Here is an 18,493-nt window from a genome sequence, read left to right on the forward strand (position 1 = left end):
GTGAGATCGGCATAGTTAGTCAGTCGTCGGTAAATTCCCCTACCACTCTAACTATGCCGATCTCACTTTAGGCCATTTTTTTATTATCCAGGAAACGTTCCGAGCGCCTGTGAAGGAAACTTCTGAACATCGGGCCGTTGCTAATCCCCTAAGACAATAGGCGTTTCGATACCGGCGATAGATGGACTGTTGTTCGCTATACCTCCCCGCTGCCTTGAGTGTCGGAACACTCAATACAGGAATCATTTACACTGGATTTCGGTACATATGTTTTTCCCTGTGTTTTTCGGAATATAGAGATTTCGAAACACATGGTCGACGTATGAGGGCGTCAAACAGAAGCGTATGTTTTTATTCTGCGACGTGGAATGAGGATTCCTGAAGGGTCAGGCAGTTGTCATACAGGGAACGTACGGCATCGATCGACTGACTGAATATAATGGAAAATGCTTACCACGACGCAGACCCACTGGCAATACACACTACGTCGACGGTGTCATCAGAGAACCTGTCTGCCGCTGATGACAGTAGTGGCAGGAACAATACAGTGATAACATATGTGGTCTATAAGAAACGATGGTTCGTAGTCTTTCTTGTTGTAGTGTTGACCTTATCAAGCCAATTGGTAAGTAACAAATAAATAATTGACAATATTGGTCCAAGCATGGAGGTAACTCCCCAGCCCCCCCCCCCCCGGGGGGGGAGGGGGGGGGGGCTGGGCTACTTCCATAGAATTGCAATACGGGTATGTGCCGCCCGACTGAGTTGTCATTTCATGTTATTTTGTTTAGAAGTGGGTAGCCATTTATCAATGGTTTGGTTTAGGGTAGCATTTATTTACTTTTTCACAGATCCTTATATTCAAAGCCAAATACTGGAAAAGGCTGAATAAAATGCATCGCCCGGATGCGCTCACTGGTTGCGAAAGTTGTGAGCTGGGTGTTTTTTTTTTCCTGAAAACACTTATGTTTAGAAGTGGGTATACAAATAGAAAAAAAATGCTTTAGAAGTGAGTATGGTTTTCGAGAGATGGGCTTCACACCCTTACCCATTTAATGTGGAAGTAGCCCATGGTCCAAGGTAAGTGCCGGTAAGGGATTTACAAGGGTATTCTGGGGTCGGAGAATACAGCATACGTAGTGGGCTACTGAAGTGAGTTCTAGACGAACGAACAGTATCTAGACGAACTTTGGACAAATTTAAACATTGGGAAACAAATTGAGTACAAATTAAATCCATTTAATTGCTTGCTTTTTTTTTCTATTTTTTCAGCTATGGTTATGATTTAGTCCTGCTGCAAGTATTGTTGCTGAATATTATAACACCTCCATCAATAATATTAATCTATTTTCTATGGTGTATTTAATATTATCGATCCCAATGGGATTTGTTGCTACATGGCTACTGGATACATATGGAATAAGGCCTTCAGTAAGTTATAAATAAACAACTACATCTAAAAATACTTAGATTGCTTAAAGCACTTAATCAAATTATATTATTATTTTATTTGTATTATATTCAACAATGAGAAATGAATTTTTAAATTATTGTCTTCATTCTCATTGCACTCAAAACACAGTTACTTAATATAATTTATGTCAGCATAATATAGAAAAATAGCAGACCCTTTCACAAGTTATGTACACCCATGGAAATATGTCCTGTGAAATTGTGATGACTGTACAATGGGAAGTTGAACTGAAGGTGTTGACAAGCAAATAAACCACCCCAGTCCTGAACTTGCAAGTTCTTGCAATCTTGCAATGTTCTTACCAGTTGTTTTGGGGGTGACGACCTAATTAGAAGATAATTTCCCTGATTTATTGACAGGTGAATGTTGTTAGGCGTTTCCTAGTGTTGTGATTCTTGTATGACCCTATAAACTATTTGATTGTTGCTGCATACGTAGGGGTTAGTAGGTTTAGCAGTGAGAAATTGTTTCAGTTACCAAGTTACTGTTGTATAATTCTTGTTGGAAGTATCATGTTGGGCTTCTGGTAAACAGTGGCATCCTGTTTGAGACAATGTTTTGATATGTGCTAAAATTAAGTGGCATGTAGTGAGATCAGAAGATGGCACATTTCGTTCTGAACCAGGTATGGTGTGTACATGTATTCGAAGAGATAACAACATTTATCACTAGCTCATTATAAATTCAGTCTTGAACCTGTCAAGTGTCTAATTTATGTCTGACTGTTTTGAAGTGTACTTGAGCTGGAATTGGTAATGTTTAGGCCTTATTGCAGAAACTTTAGCCAGAGTCTCTGACTGAGGGACAAGCCAAATATTTAAATGGTGCCATTGCTATGTCTTTTGTACATTTTGGTGTATCTTTATTTCGATACAAGAAGATATCTTTTGACTTGCTTTGTTGTACCCCTTTATTACCAGTGTGTATTGTCTTGTAGTATTTTATCTAGTAGTGTGTTATTCATTAAAACGCTGGATTTGCGAATTAAATAATTTATGTCTCAAGTATATTTTATTACGTTAGGAAGTGACCTCTCTCTCTGGCATAATTATGTACCCCCATCACCTTTGCAGGATGTACAATGCAGTCATGTTTAAGTCTTCACTTTATCATAAGCGAAGCTGGACCTACATGTAGGTAATTGGGGAGGCAGATTGATTGGAATCGCCACTCGGCTACCATTTATTCCAAATAGATTCCAAGACCTGCTCTCCAATTCCCTAAACAGAGTTCAGGGCTACTGTATAAATATCCAGTACCACACATAATATTACAGGATGGTTGTGAAATTCTTTCTTACAGATTGATAACCGCACAACCCTGGTATTTTGTTACAATATCACAATAGTACAACTTTATTGACCACAACCTTCCATTTCTGGATATATTGGTAAAACAAAAAAACATACAGAAAATTACACAGCAACAAAGTACATTCTTGCATGTACTATAATACTAGTTTACTTTAAAGAAAGAAATAATTACTTTTTTGTGAAATACAAATATTATGTAGTCACAGTGACATATTGTATAAAATATTTTACATTATATAGAAATTATATATATAGAATGTTTTCTAAATTAATTTCAATCTGTCTTCTATTGCAGTTGTTGATTGGTTCATGGGTGACAGTTGTAGGTGCTGTTGTACGATGTATTAGTACATTACATATCATACCATCATCATGGGCATTTCCATTGGCTATTGCGGGTCAAATCATTGCTGCCTCTGTGTATCCAATATTCGTCAGTTGTCCTTCCAAAGTTTCTGAACAGTGGTGTAGAGAAAATGAGCGAACACTGTCTACCATGATCACTACTACTGGCTTTGGGTTTATATTTGGCAATTTGCTGTCTCCAATATTAATAAAGTACAAAGGAGTCCAATTTATGGCAAGTTACATATATAATTTATTGATGTTAAGGTAGAAGCCTAGTCATAATTTTTGACAAAATTGGTCATAAATCGCATGACAATGTTCATTAGTTTATTATGTACAATCACGAAGCTAATGTCCCATGGTACAATGAAATAGCATTATTTTGTGTGTTACAGTTATGCTTTTTGAGAAACGCGTCCTAATATTTCTTGAAAATTGCTAATTTTAGAACAATTCGATAGAACACAATGTTAAAGAAAAACTGCATTTTTTGACACTTTTTAAAATCCAGATTTTAAAAAAGTATTCCATCATGATTTTTTCAGCCTATGTCACCAGGTTAGATTTTGAGATATTGCATAATATCTCTGCCATAGAAACCTGTGGTAAAACGTTATAATAGTGTCAAATAGGCGATTTTCCACTAAAATAAAACCATCAATTTCTCAAAAAAAAGGCTGGTGACACCCAACTTTTTTTAGGTTAATATCCTTATATTGCCTTGGAGTACAATTTATTGCAAAATGAATAAATTCTGGGTTTTTTAATTTATGAGTAGGCTTCTACTTTAACAGAAAACATTTATAACACAGAGATAATAACTGTATCTATTTGTACAATTCAAAAGCTGATATTAAATTCATGATTTTTGTGCAAATATTATTTTCATGATCAAATCCAAACCATAATAGAAATGGTTCAAAAGTATTTTTTTTGACTTTAGTTTTTGTTTTGGTGATATTACCTTTTTCACATCTTTGCAGCATATTAAAAAATTTATCAACGATGTCTCTGAAAATTATTTTGAATTAATTTCACATTGTATGTACAATGTTGTGTGACAATTAATATTGAAATAATTCTTCAATTGTATTTTTTTATTGTAGTTGATAATGTACACCATTCCAGTTTTACTTGGTGCTGTTTTAACTACTGTTGGTCTGTGCACTAGTGTCCCCCCAAGTCCACCATCAGCAAGTGCTTCTCATGCTGTACAGCCCTTCTGGACTGGTCTTAAACAGGTATGAAAGTATAGTTGGAATTATGTAAAATTACTAGCTTCACAGACGTACATACATTCGGAAAAAGGTGGCACCTTTACCCCTGCTTTGCCAACTCTTGACAAATTTCACTGAATCACTGATTTTTTCTTTGAAATTGTGATTTTAAATAAATTGTGAATATTGCCTTTTTGAATACAAATTCAAATTTTTTTTTATGATTTGTTAATACAATTAATGTTATTTAAATATTCCTAATTTGTCCTTGATTTTAATGCTAATTGTAGCAAGCTGTTTTATCATTAATTGGCCAGTTATTGGCATGGAATGCTGCAAAAATAAAATAAAATGTTTTTATTTTGAACTTCACTTTTTTAAAACTGGATGCCTAAATTTTGATCTTTCAGAGGTGTATACAAAATGTATGTCATTGAGATACGCTTATTTCATCAAATTTGAGCTTCATCAAATGTGTAGAACACATTATTTAGCATGAAGAAACACCAACAATATTTTCCCCTATGTTGAATAACGGTATCTTGCACAAAGGTTTGAGGCCATTACAATGCTATGACCTTTGTTTGTCCTGTTTTACATTTGATGCAGACCAGAGTACTGGGACAAAACGTGTACAGAAAAACACCATTTAATGTTCTGTAGACGATTATTAAATGTTAATAACAGAACAAGTAACATTGGTAGTAGAATGGAAATTGGACGACTACCATTACTAGCAAAAATACAACTGAATGCAATCATATACTACCAAAATATTATTAAGAATGGCCCAATCAGTCTAGTATATGATGCAATGAAAGATCAACAGCAAAACAAATATAATGACACATGGTTAATGAATCTGCATAAAATAAACCAACTGTATGATATTAAGAATTTACCAGACCAGTTTAAACAAAAAGTGAATGAATATTACAATTAAAAATGGAACCAAGATAATCAAAGACCAGATTCAAAACTAAGAACTTATACATTACTGAAGAAAAATATAAATACTGAACCATACATTAAAATCCTTGATAATAAAGAAAATATTGGTCTATTAGCAAAATTGAGACTGAGTGCCCATAAACTAAACATCGAGATGGGAAGGCACAAAAGACCAACAATAATTCATTACATCACAAAATGTAAACACCGAAAATTAACAATTTTCAACACTGTACAAACAAAGTAAAATTCATTCATATATTGAATACAAACAACAAATATTTACTAACAGAGCTTATCAAATTTATAAAAACAGCAAATACCATTAGACAAAACCACCTCGTGGGTCATTAATATTTTTTACATTATTACATGTAACTATTTTGTAGTAGATTTTAGATATCTAACTTAAGTATATTTTAACACCTTTATTACATTTTATAAACCAAAATAGATATGTAATTGATTCTATAAGGTTGTAATAAAGAATTATCCTATCCTATCTTATCTATAAGTGCATGCACTAATGTAAATATTAAATATTGTATCCTATGTGCATAACCATACACATATTTACCCTAATAGAAGTGTACTAGCACATAAAAAATTCACCCATTGGTTTATGTGTGCTTCCATTAGTGCAAATATTGTATTGAATTACAGATCCTTAGAATAAAGTATTACTGGATTCTAATTTTGTTAACTGGTATTGGTGGTGCATTGTCCAACAGTCTGACAATACTTGCTGAAGAAATGATGTGCACACATGGATATGAACCTGTGAGTACATCATAATAAGTATTCTCTTGTCTTGTATATGAACCTGTGAGTATATCATAATAAGTATTCTCTTGTCTTGCATATAAACCTGTGAGTATATCATAATAAGTATTCTCTTGTCTTGTATATGAACCTGTGAGTATATCATAATAAGTATTCTCTTGTCTTGTATATGAACCTGTGAGTACATCGTAATAAGTATTCTCTTGTCTTGTATATAAACCTGTGAGTATATCATAATAAGTATTCTCTTGTCTTGTATATGAACCTGTGAGTATATCATAATAAGTATTCTCTTGTCTTGTATATGAACCTGTGAGTACATCATAATAAGTATTCTCTTGTCTTGTATATAAACCTGTGAGTATATCATAATAAGTATTCTCTTGTCTTGTATATGAACCTGTGAGTACATCATAATAAGTATTCTCTTGTCTTGTATATGAACCTGTGAGTACATCATAATAAGTATTCTCTTGTCTTGTATATGAACCTGTGAGTACATCATTATAAGTATTCTCTTGTCTTGTATATGAACCTGTGAGTACATCAAAATAAGTATTCTCTTGTCTTGTATATAAACCTGTGAGTACATCATAATAAGTATTCTCTTGTCTTGTATATGAACCTGTGAGTACATCATAATAAGTATTCTCTTGTCTTGTATATGAACCTGTGAGTACATCATAATAAGTATTCTCTTGTCTTGTATATAAACCTGTGAGTACATCATAATAAGTATTCTCTTGTCTTGTATATGAACCTGTGAGTACATCATAATAAGTATTTGTCTTGTATATAAACCTGTGAGTACATCATAATAAGTATTCTTTTGTCTTGTATATAAACCTGTGAGTACATCATAATAAGTATTCTCTTGTCTTGTATATGAACCTGTGAGTACATCATAATAAGTATTCTCTTGTCTTGTATATAAACCTGTGAGTACATCATAATAAGTATTCTCTTGTCTTGTATATGAACCTGTGAGTACATCATAATAAGTATTCTCTTGTCTTGTATATAAACCTGTGAGTACATCATAATAAGTATTCTTTTGTCTTGTATATAAACCTGTGAGTACATCATAAGTATTCTCTTGTCTTGTATATGAACCTGTGAGTACATCATAATAAGTATTCTCTTGTCTTGTATATGAACCTGTGAGTACATCATAATAAGTATTCTCTTGTCTTGTATATAAACCTGTGAGTATATCATAATAAGTATTCTCTTGTCTTGTATATAAACCTGTGAGTATATCATAATAAGTATTCACTTGTCTTGTATATAAACCTGTGAGTATATCATAATAAGTATTCTCTTGTCTTGTATATGAACCTGTGAGTACATCATAATAAGTATTCTCTTGTCTTGTATATAAACCTGTGAGTACATCATAATAAGTATTCTCTTGTCTTGTATATAAACCTGTGAGTACATCATAATAAGTATTCTCTTGTCTTGTATATGAACCTGTGAGTACATCATAATAAGTATTCTCTTGTCTTGTATATGAACCTGTGAGTACATCATAATAAGTATTCTCTTGTCTTGTATATGAATCTGTAAGTACATCATAATAAGTATTTTCTTGTCTTGTATATGAACCTGTGAGTACATCATAATAAGTATTCTCTTGTCTTGTATATGAACCTGTGAGTACATCATAATAAGTATTCTCTTGTCTTGTATATGAACCTGTGAGTACATCATAATAAGTATTCTCTTGTCTTGTATATAAACCTGTGAGTATATCATAATAAGTATTCTCTTGTCTTGTATATGAACCTGTGAGTACATCATAATAAGTATTCTCTTGTCTTGTATATGAACCTGTGAGTACATCATAATAAGTATTCTCTTGTCTTGTATATGAACCTGTGAGTACATCATAATAAGTATTCTCTTGTCTTGTATATGAACCTGTGAGTACATCATAATAAGTATTCTCTTGTCTTGTATATGAACCTGTGAGTACATCATAATAAGTATTCTCTTGTCTTGTATATGAACCTGTGAGTACATCATAATAAGTATTCTCTTGTCTTGTATATGAACCTGTGAGTACATCATAATAAGTATTCTCTTGTCTTGTATATGAACCTGTGAGTACATCATAATAAGTATTCTCTTGTCTTGTATATAAACCTGTGAGTACATCATAATAAGTATTCTCTTGTCTTGTATATAAACCTGTGAGTATATCATAATAAGTATTCTCTTGTCTTGTATATGAACCTGTGAGTACATCATAATAAGTATTCTCTTGTCTTGTATATAAACCTGTGAGTACATCATAATAAGTATTCTCTTGTCTTGTATATAAACCTGTGAGTATATCATAATAAGTATTCTCTTGTCTTGTATATAAACCTGTGAGTACATCATAATAAGTATTCTCTTGTCTTGTATATGAACCTGTGAGTACATCATAATAAGTATTCTCTTGTCTTGTATATAAACCTGTGAGTATATCATAATAAGTATTTTCTTGTCTTGTATATGAACCTGTGAGTACATCATAATAAGTATTCTCTTGTCTTGTATATGAATCTGTAAGTACATCATAATAAGTATTTTCTTGTCTTGTATATGAACCTGTGAGTACATCATAATAAGTATTCTCTTGTCTTGTATATGAACCTGTGAGTACATCATAATAAGTATTCTCTTGTCTTGTATATGAACCTGTGAGTACATCATAATAAGTATTCTCTTGTCTTGTATATAAACCTGTGAGTATATCATAATAAGTATTCTCTTGTCTTGTATATGAACCTGTGAGTATATCATAATAAGTATTCTCTTGTCTTGTATATGAACCTGTGAGTACATCATAATAAGTATTCTCTTGTCTTGTATATAAACCTGTGAGTATATCATAATAAGTATTCTCTTGTCTTGTATATGAACCTGTGAGTACATCATAATAAGTATTCTCTTGTCTTGTATATGAACCTGTGAGTACATCATAATAAGTATTCTCTTGTCTTGTATATGAACCTGTGAGTACATCATAATAAGTATTCTCTTGTCTTGTATATAAACCTGTGAGTACATCATAATAAGTATTCTCTTGTCTTGTATATGAACCTGTGAGTACATCATAATAAGTATTCTCTTGTCTTGTATATGAACCTGTGAGTACATCATAATAAGTATTCTCTTGTCTTGTATATGAACCTGTGAGTACATCATAATAAGTATTCTCTTGTCTTGTATATAAACCTGTGAGTATATCATAATAAGTATTCTCTTGTCTTGTATATGAAACTGTAAGTACATCATAATAAGTATTCTCTTGTCTTGTATATAAACCTGTGAGTATATCATAATAAGTATTCTCTTGTCTTGTATATGAACCTGTGAGTACATCATAATAAGTATTCTCTTGTCTTGTATATAAACCTGTGAGTACATCATAATAAGTATTCTCTTGTCTTGTATATAAACCTGTGAGTACATCATAATAAGTATTCTCTTGTCTTGTATATAAACCTGTGAGTATATCATAATAAGTATTCTCTTGTCTTGTATATAAACCTGTGAGTACATCATAATAAGTATTCTCTTGTCTTGTATATGAATCTGTAAGTACATCATAATAAGTATTTTCTTGTCTTGTATATGAACCTGTGAGTACATCATAATAAGTATTCTCTTGTCTTGTATATGAACCTGTGAGTACATCATAATAAGTATTCTCTTGTCTTGTATATGAACCTGTGAGTACATCATAATAAGTATTCTCTTGTCTTGTATATAAACCTGTGAGTATATCATAATAAGTATTCTCTTGTCTTGTATATGAACCTGTGAGTATATCATAATAAGTATTCTCTTGTCTTGTATATGAACCTGTGAGTACATCATAATAAGTATTCTCTTGTCTTGTATATAAACCTGTGAGTATATCATAATAAGTATTCTCTTGTCTTGTATATGAACCTGTGAGTACATCATAATAAGTATTCTCTTGTCTTGTATATGAACCTGTGAGTACATCATAATAAGTATTCTCTTGTCTTGTATATAAACCTGTGAGTATATCATAATAAGTATTCTCTTGTCTTGTATATGAACCTGTGAGTATATCATAATAAGTATTCTCTTGTCTTGTATATAAACCTGTGAGTACATCATAATAAGTATTCTCTTGTCTTGTATATGAACCTGTGAGTACATCATAATAAGTATTCTCTTGTCTTGTATATGAACCTGTGAGTACATCATAATAAGTATTCTCTTGTCTTGTATATGAACCTGTGAATACATCATAATAAGTATTGTCTTGTCTTGTATATACTATAACACTCTGCTTATATTTGTGTTGTTGTGAAATATTGTGTATCCAATTACAATGCCATGAAAGCACCTTTCAAATCGCCGTGACAAACATTTTAATACCTTTCCATATCATCATGGATGAAGGTCAAGTTATATATGTGGTTAAACGTCTGTCTTTGTTGATGTTGTTGCTTTTGTTGGCTCTGTCATAAAACTTTCTCTTGTGAATAATTGTTAATGTGTGTACAATAACTTTAGTAATTCTCTTCCAAACTTTATCAAACTTGATCACCTAATTAATCAGTATTAAATCATCCCTTAGTACGAACGACATGTGTTCTGTGTGAAAATATCATGCAAGAATTGAGAAAGTACCAGTAGTAGCCAAATCTGATAAAACGTTTCGACTGTTTCTGCTGGTGATACAAATCTAAAGGTCACTGTCCCAGTGGAAATGTGCGTCGTTGTATGCGTTCAATGAAGTAAATCATTTATCTTGTAATAATATCATTGGTAATGCATCTCCCAAATCCCATGTCAATGTCAACTTGTGGAGAGAGTTGTTGCACTGTGTCATACACATTTGCAAACATACCAATAAAACCAGAAAACAAGATGTCAGATAATCGATATAAACACTCATATGAATATCCCTTTGGGTGCCAAACTTTTGATGGAGATCTGAAGCCAATGGAAAACTGTCCCTTTAGTCCAAAGTTATCAAAACAAAAATAATGTAAAAATACATAAGAAGCAATACATTGCATCCACATTTTGAATGGAAAATTGTACCCAAGAATATGTATTATTTATTTATTAATTGACAGTTATAAATTTTGGAAAACAAAATTCGCAAGAATTTGTTTCAGCTATTAGAATAGAATTATTGAGCTTTTATAATACTAATTTAAAAACTCACTACAAAGATTGCAGTGTTTGAAGATGTAGATTCTCAGGAGGCAACTAAGGACTATAGATAGTCGGAGCCAAAATAATAATCATAGGACTAACAAGTCTACCGTCGTAGATGAATTCTGTACCATGCATGGCATACAACAGAGCGTAAACAAGCGGCATCTATCGATCAACAGATTTAATAATGAATGACAGATTAGTTATGGTTTACTTACTAGTATATTACAACACTAGAGGGCGCACTCACAACCCAGGTGACCATCACATACACAATATTTGTTGCTTGCTCTTTCCAACCCAAAACCCTACACTAGGATATAGTTCCAATAAATCTATTATCATTGCACAATTTATATGTAACTAAAACTGATGGGTGAACCAAAATAACCCTACTACAGGTGGTATGCCAAACAATGCAAATTAAACTTCAAATATGCTACCTGTTACCATGGCAACAGTCAGGACACAAATAAAAACAACATCTTTAACAAATACACTGGAGGTACACTTCTTAACTAGTGATAATAAATGCTGCTTATATCAAATTGAAGCTAAACATGATATCAAAAATAAGAATACACTGTCAGATAATACTGTGCAAAACACCACCAAAACTATCCATAACTGTCCTCGATTTGAGTGTTCACAACAGACAATGCAGGAACTGATTGTCTTTGGTTATCACAGCTACAGTGCATTGGTCTGTTGCTGGTCAATCAAAGCACAATGAATGTTACGATCACTGTTGTTTACATGCAGTAAACTGTTCAAGCACAGTGTTTCAATATGTTTTTCATTTTGATAACGAGATAATATTTGTTTCATTTAAAAGATAAGAATGGTTTATATTTTTTAATATTGAATCAAGTTTGTATATAACATCTATAAACCCAGAAATGAAAAGAGGGCATCCATAACAGCTTTTGCCATGCCAATACATCATTTTTGTATTCATTCTAAATCCGTATTCATTATTTTTTCAAGATTTTAATTGCCCAGAGTTGTAATGTTTTGTTTGATACAATTTGCAGGGTTTTAGAGAAATTTACACTAACTGCCTGGAAATGGACAATTTAAATGTAACCTATATGTAGTTCATGATCAACACTGCTTACATTAATGAGATGTTTCTGAATGCATTGAGGAGTATGGTTAACATATTTATATGATTTGATTTGAGTTGACTGACAGTTAATTTTGTCATATTTAGATTTGGTAGTTGACTGAATATGAATAAAGATATTTACATGGTATAATCTTAAAAGGCTCTCTAATAGTTTAGGTGTAGCATACTCAACTTACATTATCCAATTTCTTAGACTTTTTCAGGCATTGTTCTTGGTGTACAAAATGCTGTGGGTATTGTTGGAGGTGTTGCTGCTTCAATATTTACAGACAGAACAAGATTGTTTGAGGAGACTGCTAAAGTGACTCTTGCACTTTCATCAGTATTCACATCTTTAATGATGGTGGTGAGTAGAACTTGTTCCCATAACATTGAAGCAAATGACGAGTTACATCGCCCTCACACTGATTCACTGCAGCTGAGTGAACCAAAGGTGTTGTAACGCATGTCGATCATGTAGTTAAATATAGTATAATTTGAACTGTTCTGTACATAAAATTTGGTTAAACTGATTTTGAGCAATCTATACCTATCATTGCACTTTACCACTGTGTAGTGTACATGTATGTGACTGATGCCAAAATTACTGTCTGCATGCCATAGTCATTATTATCAAAAGCATTTTTCGCAACAGCATGTTTTTAAAATTTAAAATAGCAATCATGAATAACACACAGTGTGTAATGAAGGACATTGCGACCCTTGACTATTTTGGGTTCAAAAGAGATGAAAAATATTATTTGGGAACATTGTAGGAATATTAAAATTCATCATGACAGTAGGATAATTAGTTATTTTCCATTGTTCATCTATTTCCAACAGACTTCCTGTATTCCTCATCAAGAAGTGTTGATTGTAATATTTTTTATGTGTCAAGGTATTGTTTCAAGTGCATCCTACCCAGTCACTGTAGAATTGATGATTGAAACATCATATCCAGTAGCAGAAGCCACATCACTTGGACTTTCTCTGATTGTTATGTAAGAATATAATGATGGGGATGTAATTCAATTTCAATGTTAGGTTATCTCGTCACATCAAGTTTCTGACTGCTGTTGATTATCAGTGGAAATACCAGATGTGCATGATGCTGTTTACGTTTCTGTTCACTACTACCATCTCCTTGAATATTTGCTTGTCATCATGGGAATTAAACACCTGAAACTGATAGTGTTTTAGTGGTTAGATTGATATTGCACTGTATTTGACTACCTGCTTGGGTAGAGGTAAATACTTCCATCGTCACTCGTTTTTGCAGTTTGTGATGCATGATGTATTTGATTTTTAGCTCCCGTGACACGGAGCTTATGTGGTACCGGTGTCTGTGACTCTGTGACTAAAATTTGTTCCACTGATAACTCAAGATCTACAATTTCAAATCAAATGAAATTTGGCACACAGCTAATATATGATGAGTAGATGCGCTGATTAGATTGTAGTGCAATTCCATGCATATTAATTAGTCAATAATTGCATTAATTAGTCCCCGTTCAGACGCAGTATCTGTATCTTAGAAATGCCTGGACCAATCACAATCAAACTTCACACATACATCATACATGATATTATACATATGCACATCAGTGTGTTTCACGATCTGATTCAAGATGGCCGAATGACCATTTTTGTACTGAAAAATCATCAAAATTAAGCATTTATCGGCAGATGGATTTTGTTCAAACTTGGTATATACATTGGACATTATAGGACGTTGATGTACATCATTTTGTTTTTCAGATAAGATTCAAAACGGTCGACTGGCGACCATTTTGTTTTAATGAATGTGGTTCTAGTGCCATATCTCTGACTTGCAGAAATATCAAGCATTTCTGGCATTTATGGATGGATTTCGTTTGGTACATACATTAGACATTACAGGTTCCTGATGCACGTCATTTCATTTCTCAGATTAGATTCAAAATGGCTGACTGGTGGCCATTTTTCTTTAATGAATGGGCTTCTAGAGCCATATCTCTGACATGCTTTGACTGATTATCTTTAAATTTTATATATTTATTATACATCATGTTATAGATATATGCATGTATTAAAAATGAATGATTTTGTTTCAATTAATGCTGTTCCAGAGCAATATCTCGCAATGTGGACATGTACTCGTTTGACGATCAGATTCAAATGTCAATCATTTTAATTTTAAACAATCATCATAATCATATTCCTGACATGGTTATATTCCAGCTATATTACAATAAACAAAACTATATATCTTAAATTAGATAACTAACGGGGACTGTGCCATGCATGACTTGTTAGTACATTATTGTGTCAGCCTGAAACAAAATATCACACGCTAGCTGTTATTTGTCTGGCAAAAGATCTACCATACTTGTCACTAAAACCAGTCTCCAAATTCAAAACCATATATAATATTCACAATTCATTCTTCCAGTCTGTTGATTGTAACACAATTATACAATTATTTTTAGCTTTTTCATTTTTCATTCTACTTTCTGTAGTCTCTCACCAATCACACTTTAAATTATTGTTTCATTCAATTCTTGGCTAATCTTATAACCCATTACCGGTAGTCTAAAGTCAAGGCTCTATAAGTTAACTTTTGACCCCTTATACTCATGGCTCTTAGTTTTGATGTTTGCTAGGCATTGCTAACCTTTCATAGATAATGTATTGCTGGATGTTATATATAAGCTACATAAACAATCTAAACAATCATAATCACTGTAAAGGCCATTGACCACCTTGAGTGGTTGTTTTGCTCTGCTAAGGTGTTACAGGTCGTATCGTCATGATATTATGATACTTTAGTAAGTGAGTAATTTTTGTATGAAGTGTATCATATATCATTACATGTACCATAATTAGTATACATATGGTTCTTCTTGCAGGCATGTACAAGCCATAATATTTACATTTGTGTTAGAGTCTTTGAGTCGACCAATGACTGAATATGAGAGAATACATCAGAAATGCATTTCTGCTCATCACAATCCATCTTATAATAATACCCAACCAAAAGACATGACAGGTAAGTATAGCTAGTCTTTAGTTTAAGGTAACAATACTAAACAGTTCGTTTGTCAACGAACTGTTTTCTGGCTTTTGCTGGATGATTTATTTTTTACAGAGCTGAATTTTCATAGATATTTATTAAGAGCAAATGTATGAATAAGCCAAATCTTTTTATTTCACACTCCTATATATTGATGTGTATTTTCTATCAACAATCTTGAAATATATATTTTAATTACATCTAACTTGAGTCTACTGAATTTGACTCAAGGGCCAGCTTTCTACTAGACTTTATGAATTATTTTAATTTAATTAAATTATTTTCAATTTACCAACATAATTTTTCATGTCTTTGCAGCAATATCCCACTCATTCATTTATTCTATTCCATTCCGTGTTTACTTATCATTCATCTTTACTAAAAGATCAGTTTCATACAAACAATTATACAGCAATATCTATTTGGATTTTATGGATATCAATTTGAACCTGAAGTTTACAATCTACTGCATTCAAATACTGACATTTGCTGTTTTTATTTTTATGATAAAGTTCTCTCATATAACATATATGTTCATACTTTATCACTTTTTTATGCTCAGTTGCCATGTTGTTTTATGCCGGTCTCTCCGCACTACAAGCTATTGGAATCATTATATTCTTTAAGTCAGAGAACAGAAGAATAAAGAAAGAGAAGATTGAAAAAATAATAGTAAATAACCAATGCTCAATGAATGAAGATAAACCACTAAATATTTAGGACGTTTTATGAGTAGTTTCTTTTTCAACCTACAATATAATATATATGTATAAGTTCTTATATGATTCATATATGATGTCATTAACAGCAATCTTCTTACATACACAAAATCAAATTTTGATTTCATCAAACAATTTTATCTGTTATTGAAATGCAATGGTCAATGTTGATTTTTCTTATTTTAATTCTCAAATACAATCTATTTCCCCATAGCCAATAAAACAATCAAATATTAATTATATAAGAATAATATACTATTTTATTTGTTCGGAAGGTCTCAAAAATAAATGATGTGAGAATTGTTGTCCAATCTAGATGCAGTGTTAAGACAATTAGTTAGCTCTACAATGAAAGCAGATGATCATATTTTTACAGTATGGCTTTAATCAATACCACTTTTTATATCTTAACATTTCTGTCGGTTACACATTGTACTTGTTGTAATGAATTTTTAATTTGGTGTATAGCAGGTTTTTAATGAAATACTGCTACAACATGTCTTCTTTTTTAGATGTTAACTCAAAAAAACACTGTTTAGTTCAGAGTGAGTCAGTGACCAAATCATGATGTTTTTGCATATGTTTGTTGAATGCCGATGAATGAGACATTCCTTGAACTGAAAGAAACTTGTTGAAATACTAAATTACTACCCTTTACATCTAAATTTATAGCTATTACTCTATAACACATGATAAAATAAAGTAACATATTAAAATCATTATCCATCAAGCATTTTTCAATAAAATAGATTTTGTAGATCTATTTTTCAACAATGTAATAGCATTCCAATAAGAACATAATGTGCTGCCTTGCTGGCAGATTTATTGCTTTATTCATATGAAGCTGAGTTTCTACAGTGCAAAAAAGCCAAATCCTTTAATTTCACATTTGGATATATTGATGATTTACTTTCACTCATCAAACCTAAATTTAGTGATTATATCCAGTTAACGCTAGTTTTCCAGATAATATATTACATTTAAGATGTTTTTAATCCCCGTTCAGGCTTTCAGGACTTTCTTTCTTTTTACTTTCTTTTAATTTTCAAGTTGCTGCAAGTTATCTCTCACATTTTCTCGGAGACTCTGCAGCAGATGTAAATGAAACTTGGCAGGTTGATGAACAAGTCTGTGTTACATATGCACGTAATTTTTTTTTTCCAGATCTGAAAATCCTAAGTTGGTCTTTTTCAAGATTTTCATCGAAAATTACCTCTCTCTACTACACTGACAGAGCAACTGCTCAGAATAATTGATTCTGTTAAATTCAGATTCATGAATTCCTGATTCACAAGTTTTACCAAATGTATTCGATCGGTAGTGTATACTTTTCAGACCTCAGAACCAATATCTCAGAACTCAATTTAAAAATAGCTTCCTTTTCATTGGAAGTCATCTTCTAGGTTATTATCAATATGACCACACCCTACCCAAAAAATATGCAAATTAGCTAAATCCAGTTATTTCCTTTGATCTCAACAACCATTGAGCCGATTTTGTTCATATTTGGTAGGATTGCACCTTGACACAAGTAGATGTGCGTCTGACAGTATGGCCACGCCCTCCCAAAAATATGCAAATTAGATCAATGCCGTTATTTGCTCTTATCCCAGGAACCATTGGGCCAATTTTGTTCATGCTTGGTAGGATTACACCTTGACATGAGTAGATGTGCTTCTGACAGTAATGACCACACCCTCCCAAAAAATATGCAAATTAAATCAATGCAGGTATTTGCTGCTACAAATGTATCTCTGCCACAACCATGTTGATTTTATTCATATTTGGTATTATTACACCTTGGCACAAGTAGATGTGCTTTTGGCAATAATGACCACACCCTCCCAAAAATGTGCAAATTAAAACAATACAGTTATTTGATCTTTGATTTGACCCAGGTCCTGGTAATATACCAAGACCTTAATTAACAAAGAAGTCATGTACATCTAGGTTCACTCAGATTATTAATGTAGTTTCTTGAGTAAGTATACATGTGTGACAAATAGTTTTGTTGCACTTAGTAGATTTTGAAGATGGGTCAGTGGAGTTTTTAGTTGTCAGTACAAAACTAGATTATGGGAAATCACTTTTTGATGAGTTGTACCCACATAGAGTACGTATTCATTCACCTGTCTGCAGATTTTCCTTGTACTACCTCATAATCAAATAACAGGGACTGTCACATTCATGTCTTGTTAATTTGACATCATAGATTTTCCACACCTTCAGAGCTATACTCCACTCTGTCCTACCTATATATTTCAACACCTTCAGGGCTATATCCCACTCTCTCCTACCTATATATTTCAACACCTTCAGGGCTATATCC

The 18,493-nt window shown here is 32.4% G+C and overlaps 1 protein-coding gene across 1 annotated transcript; it reads left to right on the forward strand.

Moving 5' to 3' along the window:
* Positions 1–355: 355 nt before the first annotated feature.
* LOC144358492 (solute carrier family 49 member A3-like) lies at positions 356–16,886 on the forward strand. The gene is made up of 9 exons (XM_085504806.1): positions 356–625; positions 1,273–1,431; positions 3,083–3,367; positions 4,242–4,376; positions 5,967–6,083; positions 12,608–12,760; positions 13,237–13,394; positions 15,282–15,421; positions 16,008–16,886. Exons 2-9 carry the CDS (start codon positions 1,354–1,356, stop codon positions 16,163–16,165), a joined length of 1,224 nt encoding a protein of 407 aa, XP_085360932.1. The 5' UTR covers positions 356–625; positions 1,273–1,353; the 3' UTR covers positions 16,166–16,886.
* The last annotated feature ends 1,607 nt before the right edge of the window (positions 16,887–18,493 follow it).

The sequence above is a fragment of the Saccoglossus kowalevskii genome, chromosome 10 (genome assembly GCF_978046115.1).
Source record: "Saccoglossus kowalevskii chromosome 10, keSacKowa6.1, whole genome shotgun sequence".
In the NCBI taxonomy this organism is placed as follows: Eukaryota; Metazoa; Hemichordata; class Enteropneusta; family Harrimaniidae; genus Saccoglossus; species Saccoglossus kowalevskii.

Bases quoted from the DNA above. Each gene is read 5' to 3' on its own strand.
- LOC144358492 (XM_085504806.1), top strand. From the start codon at position 1,354: ATGGTGTATTTAATATTATCGATCCCAATGGGATTTGTTGCTACATGG. The intron at 1,432-3,082 runs GTAAGTTATAAA...CTTCTATTGCAG, and splicing joins CATATGGAATAAGGCCTTCA to TTGTTGATTGGTTCATGGGT. The intron at 4,377-5,966 runs GTATGAAAGTAT...ATTGAATTACAG, and splicing joins TCTGGACTGGTCTTAAACAG to ATCCTTAGAATAAAGTATTA.